At 44.4% G+C, this 5,216-nt stretch overlaps 1 protein-coding gene across 1 annotated transcript in view; it reads right to left on the bottom strand.

Annotated features, from left to right (window-relative positions):
• Positions 1 to 5,216, bottom strand: part of marchf8 (membrane-associated ring finger (C3HC4) 8) — a gene marked incomplete in the record, with an annotated part of 39,144 nt that overhangs the window by 11,105 nt on the left and 22,823 nt on the right. Inside the window, 1 exon segment of the mRNA XM_014026785.1 lies at positions 5,144 to 5,216. Coding sequence (XP_013882239.1) covers positions 5,144 to 5,216 — 73 coding nt within the window.

Below are 5,216 nucleotides of genomic sequence, written 5' to 3'. Positions count from 1 at the left end.
GTTTTGTTTTAATGAAATGAATAAAGGAATTGAATGAATGAATGAAGTTAGTTGCGTGGTCCTTTGTGACTTTATATTCTGCAAACTGTTGGCTTTTTGACCGAGGAACTGATCACGTTTTCTTGATAACAGAAATGTTTTCCTTTTCCATTTTTTAATGAAAAACATGTTTGACAAGAAAGATGAAAATAGTTTGAGTTTGTCACCCACATCCGCACATTATATTCTACTGTGCAGTATGTGTTACTTTATGCAGACAAGTCAGTGTGTAATACTTCACATAATGAGCACGTTTTCACAAATAAGTCAATTAGACTGAAGAAGGAACCATTAAAGTTAAAGCATTATAATATATCTATAAAACCAGTCACACTCGAATTTCAAACTTGAGAAAGCAGAAAAAGTTGCTATAAATTTATAAATGTGAGACGATTATGACACGGTGCGGCTGTTGCTCGTTCCACCCCAACACCGCTTTGATTAAAGGTCAGACGAGGAGACGGAGCGCACGGGAAGTCAGAACTACTGGACTGTAAACTAAAAAACGCACCGAATGCCTCAGCTAAAACTTCATGTTAAAACTAAAAGCAAAAAGTAAATTCTATGCATTAAAAAAAGATTTTTCAAGCATGGTTAGTTGTGGTTTCTCCTTTCAGAGCAGTTAAAACAACGGATGGGAGACAAAAAAGAAAGGAGGAGGAGGAGGAGACTGTGGCGGGAGCAAGGTGTTCAGATAGGATTGCCTTTATCTCAGTTCAGGAGAGGACAAAATTGCACTAGGAAGCACGTGCACCCACACATGTCAGAAAGTGAGAGGCCAGATCAGTGCACTCTGCAAATAGACGTGATCTTGCTCAGAGTATTACAAGATTAAAAGACACAAGTGAAAAAAAGAAGAGTAAAAAAAAATTAGGTCATTTCCAACTGAAGAGGAGAGGGATTAAAGAAAAGAGGAGGTGCAATTAACATCTCCAGAGAGGGTTTTTTTTTATGGTTAAGGGTAGGTTGCATTGTGTTATTTTTGTATGAATAACAAGATGATGAAGTGCAGGCTCTCAGCCCACGCTTACTGTACTCTGATTTCAATTTAAAAAAATTAAATAAAAGCTGGAGGGGGGGAAACGGACTGCGGCGAAGCTTTTATCCAGGACTGCTGCGTTTCGACACAAACAGACATGCGACGGCGTGCTCCTCAAGCCGATGCGTATTTTTAAATGTAGGTGGGAAAATAACCGCGCTGAAATCCCTCCACCTCCACACAAAGCAACATAATGTGATCAGCAAACAATACGGAGCGGAAAACATTTCTGCTGAGATTTTTATTTATTTATTTTTTGCTAAATTTCACAGAGGCTTCGTTCACTAAAAGCAACCCAAATTGTATGGATAATTGCATCAAAGAGGACCTTAAAGATTGAAATCAGAGAAATTGTGGCTTTGTCGTCCGAGGCGACGTGTATTTTCACATTAGCATAATAAATCCCCCCAAACCGTCTTGCGGTAAAATTAGCAGAATTTGTCTTAGCGTTTTGTTCCAGGCGTTGTTAAGCAGGGAGAATTGATATTTAATTTGCATCAATTGAGTAGCCACATACACACCAACACAAACATCCACACAAACACACACCTTCTCTCACAGTCACTTAACAGCAGCAGAGGCGACGTTGGAGTATGTCAACATGAAAGCGTGAGAAGCAAAACAGAGCAGGGAGATCACAAGCATCACAAGCTGAGAGGGAATCAGGCTCGGAAAGTGTACAGTACCTCCCTGCTGAGGCATTCACTTTCTTCCTGTTGTCGTTTTTTTTTATTTCGATTTTTTTCCCTCTTCTTTCCCCTCAGTTTACTCATATTTTTCTCCTGAAGCAATCAGAGCGTCTGATTGTGGCGTTCCCAGAATCTGTTGCTTTAGATTTGAATTAGCGGCACCAGGACTGCAGAGCATCAACACGCTCCCTCCTCCACATTGTCCTCATGTCGGGCGTCACTTTGCACGACCTACTGTAGCTTATATTATATGCAGCTTTAATAGATTAAACAAGAAACGCAACAAAAAAATGAAATAATGCTCCCGAAATAAATTTAAAAATGTCAACAAGGGAAGACGTCCATCCAGCCTTACATGTTGGAGGAGAATGAAGACGACCACATTGTCCAGATTATATTTAGGAGTTCCAATGTAAATAATTTAATGTAATAGTTCATAGAAAATATAGAAAACACGACAAAAAATATGACCCAAAAACAAATATCTATGCAGCAGAGAGAGACTAAAACTTTTCTGCATTCCTGGAGACTCCAAGTACACAAAAGGTGCATTTTATGGTTAAAAAATTGGGTTTTGCTTGATGTGTTCCCATTAAATGGATAAAGATTGACTCCGAAATAAATTGTGGTTATAAACTAGCAGCATTAGATCTTATAAATGTTACGTTTTTTTTATTTGGGGGAAAAACTGTTCATTAATTTAATAAATCTCCCCAAATATTTTTATAGAATTTTATGAAAAAAACCTAATTACATTTCTAATGTGAAATGATCTTTGCATCTACCAATTTAAAACGTCAAAAGAAAAGCTTTTGTTCACGTTTTCATAAGAATTCCTGAAACAGATTCAGTTCTTTCGAATCAGACTCCCAGATATTACACTGCAATATGTTGGCGATAAAGCTGGTTAATGATTAATGTGTTGTGCTTACGCGAGGGAGAGAAAATAAACCCTCAGAACCTCCCATGTGCCTTCAGCAGGTGAAGTCAGCTTCAGGTTAGGAGCTCACGCTTTCAGGCCACCTGACAGAGAGCTGGCACGATGTGTTTGTCTGTACGGTCTGAGACCACGCAGGCTATTTGAAGCCACTAATCTGCCTCTTGATCTCTGGCCCACACTGTGCCAAATCTAAGCTTATGTTTCTCTTGAAGCCTAAAAGCTGATGTGAAGGGGAACAAAAAACAGGTATGAAGGCAGCAGATGCACAACATGCACCTGAGGGAGAACACAAAGATAACTGAGAATAGATTGTGCAAATTTTTAAAAATCTTTTCTATATAAACTGGTGCAAGTTGGCATATTTAGACTGAAGCTGGAACCGTAAACAGCAGAAAATTCCTGCTTATGCCACGTCCTCATTGTTGCACCTATTCATGCTCATCAGGTTTATAAAGCCGAGACCCGAGGTGTAATCAAACACAACACGTGATGCCTCCGAACACAGCCCAACTCAAGACACCTGTTAAACCCGCTGTCCATTTTCAACCACCGCTTCCCAGACAGAAGCGCGCTCCTCAGAACTGCTAAATTTTCAACCCTAACCTCTCGCCCTCTATCTATTCCTTAACATCCCCACTCCCGTTTCCCACCGCATAGCTTCAGGCGTCTCGAGCAAAATCAATCACAGTTTTGTGTAGCCTATATGAGACAATTTACTGCATCATCGATCTGGTCAAAATGAAAAATTATTTTAAAAACACGACCTGACAGCAGAATGGAAGGCGGGGAAAAAACAAAACAAAACATGGCAGATAACGGTGCGGTGAAATTAAATGATGTGAAATGACATTACATCAAATCTCTGCTCTAGATGCACACAGGAAGGGGGGGGGCTGAATTCTGATGGTTGGAGAGGAGGTGTCTGTAGATCTGTGTCATGTTCTTCTGACTAACAGCTCCTACATGAAGCAGGGCTTTGGACGACTCAGACTGCAGTGGTGGAAGATATTTGCTGGGTGGGTACACTACAGGAGGAGGTGCTCTCTACTACTCCAGGGGTCTCTGGGGTTCACTGTCACATTACTGTACAGGGGGTTCTCTGAGCTTCAGGTCACAGGATTACACCATCCAGACAGTCACCCACCTGCAGCAGTCCCCTGATACAGAAAAGGGTGAGAGTGGCGTTGGTTTTTCGGACAAAGGGGACGAGCAGCTTTCCAGGTCATTGTCCTCATCCATATAGCACAAGGGGGCTCGGACAAAACCCGAGTCATCCGTTCCTTGGGTTGGCGGCTGCTCCTTCCCCTTCGGCAACGATCCGGTCCGATCCTCCTCAAACACATCGTCATCGCCCAGTGGGTCTCCGGAGGGGAAACGTGACTCGGCGCCTTCCAGCAGAGTGCTAGAAGACTTGGTGATGTGGAGGTGGGAAGCGTAGCTGCTCAGCTCGGAGCCCTGCAGGCTGGCTGAAGTGGAGGATCGAGAGAAGGGGAGGGCGAGGCGGAGGAAGCTGGGGCCCGGGGCGGGAGGAAGCTGAAGGCGGGTGTTGGGAACAAAGGGAGCGGGGACGGTTGGGTTGGATGACAGACATTTGCTGGAAGGGACGCTCGTCATGTATTTGTAGTCGTCGGTGAGGGAGGGGATGAGGTGGGTGAGCTTCGGGGGCGGGGCGTTCGGGGCGGCAGCGAGCTTGCCGTTGAGCTCGTGCCACTTTTGCTCGAAGCCGGAATGCCCGTCGGGCTCGGGCTCCACGTCCAGCTCTCCCTCGGAGCACGTGCGGTCGATGAAGCGCAGCCCGCGGCAGAGGCTGTCCACGCGCTGGCCCACGTCGTTCAGGGACAGGGAGAACCTGAGCGAGCTTTTGGGCACGATGTGGACGGAGGCCGGACGGAGCAGAGAGAGCCAGTCTCGCTGTTTGGGGAACTTGGAGGCCGGCAGGGCGTCTGTGCAGACGGTGGCCACGGAAATCCCCCCCGGATCTTGACAACATTTACCGTTTGAGTTCAGCAGAACCACTGTGGTCTGCTTCAGGCCGTCCTGATCCTGACTGCTGCTGAGTGTTGGTGTGTGTGTTTTTATTAGGGCAGAGAACCATTTGACAGATGAAGACAAGACGAGAGGATGCAGGAAAGGACAAAAAAAAAAGAGAAATGAAAAAGACATGCGTTTTAAATGGTGAAATTCAAACAAATGATATCTGAAATTATACCTGACTAAATTAAATACGAAACAATCCCTCTATTATCCGTTCTACAGCTGGTTAGGCAGGGCTACTCCTGTGTGTTAATCTGAAAGCTGGGGAAGCCAAACATCACTGACTGATAAGGAACTTGACCAGTAAAAGACAGAAATATAGATTGAGTTTATTGCCCTCAGGGGTTCATATCTCTGTGGACACAGATTGCAGGAGGGAGCTGAGGCTCAACTTGTTTGTACCTGCAGATGTCCTGACTCGAGGGGGAAACGGATGTCCTTGAGAAACTGCACGGAGCGTTGACTGAAGTTGGGC

This window comes from Austrofundulus limnaeus, unplaced genomic scaffold (assembly GCF_001266775.1).
Source record: "Austrofundulus limnaeus strain Quisiro unplaced genomic scaffold, Austrofundulus_limnaeus-1.0 Scaffold0, whole genome shotgun sequence".
Taxonomy (NCBI): Eukaryota; Metazoa; Chordata; class Actinopteri; order Cyprinodontiformes; family Rivulidae; genus Austrofundulus; species Austrofundulus limnaeus.
This window is presented reverse-complemented; position numbering and strand designations above follow the sequence as displayed.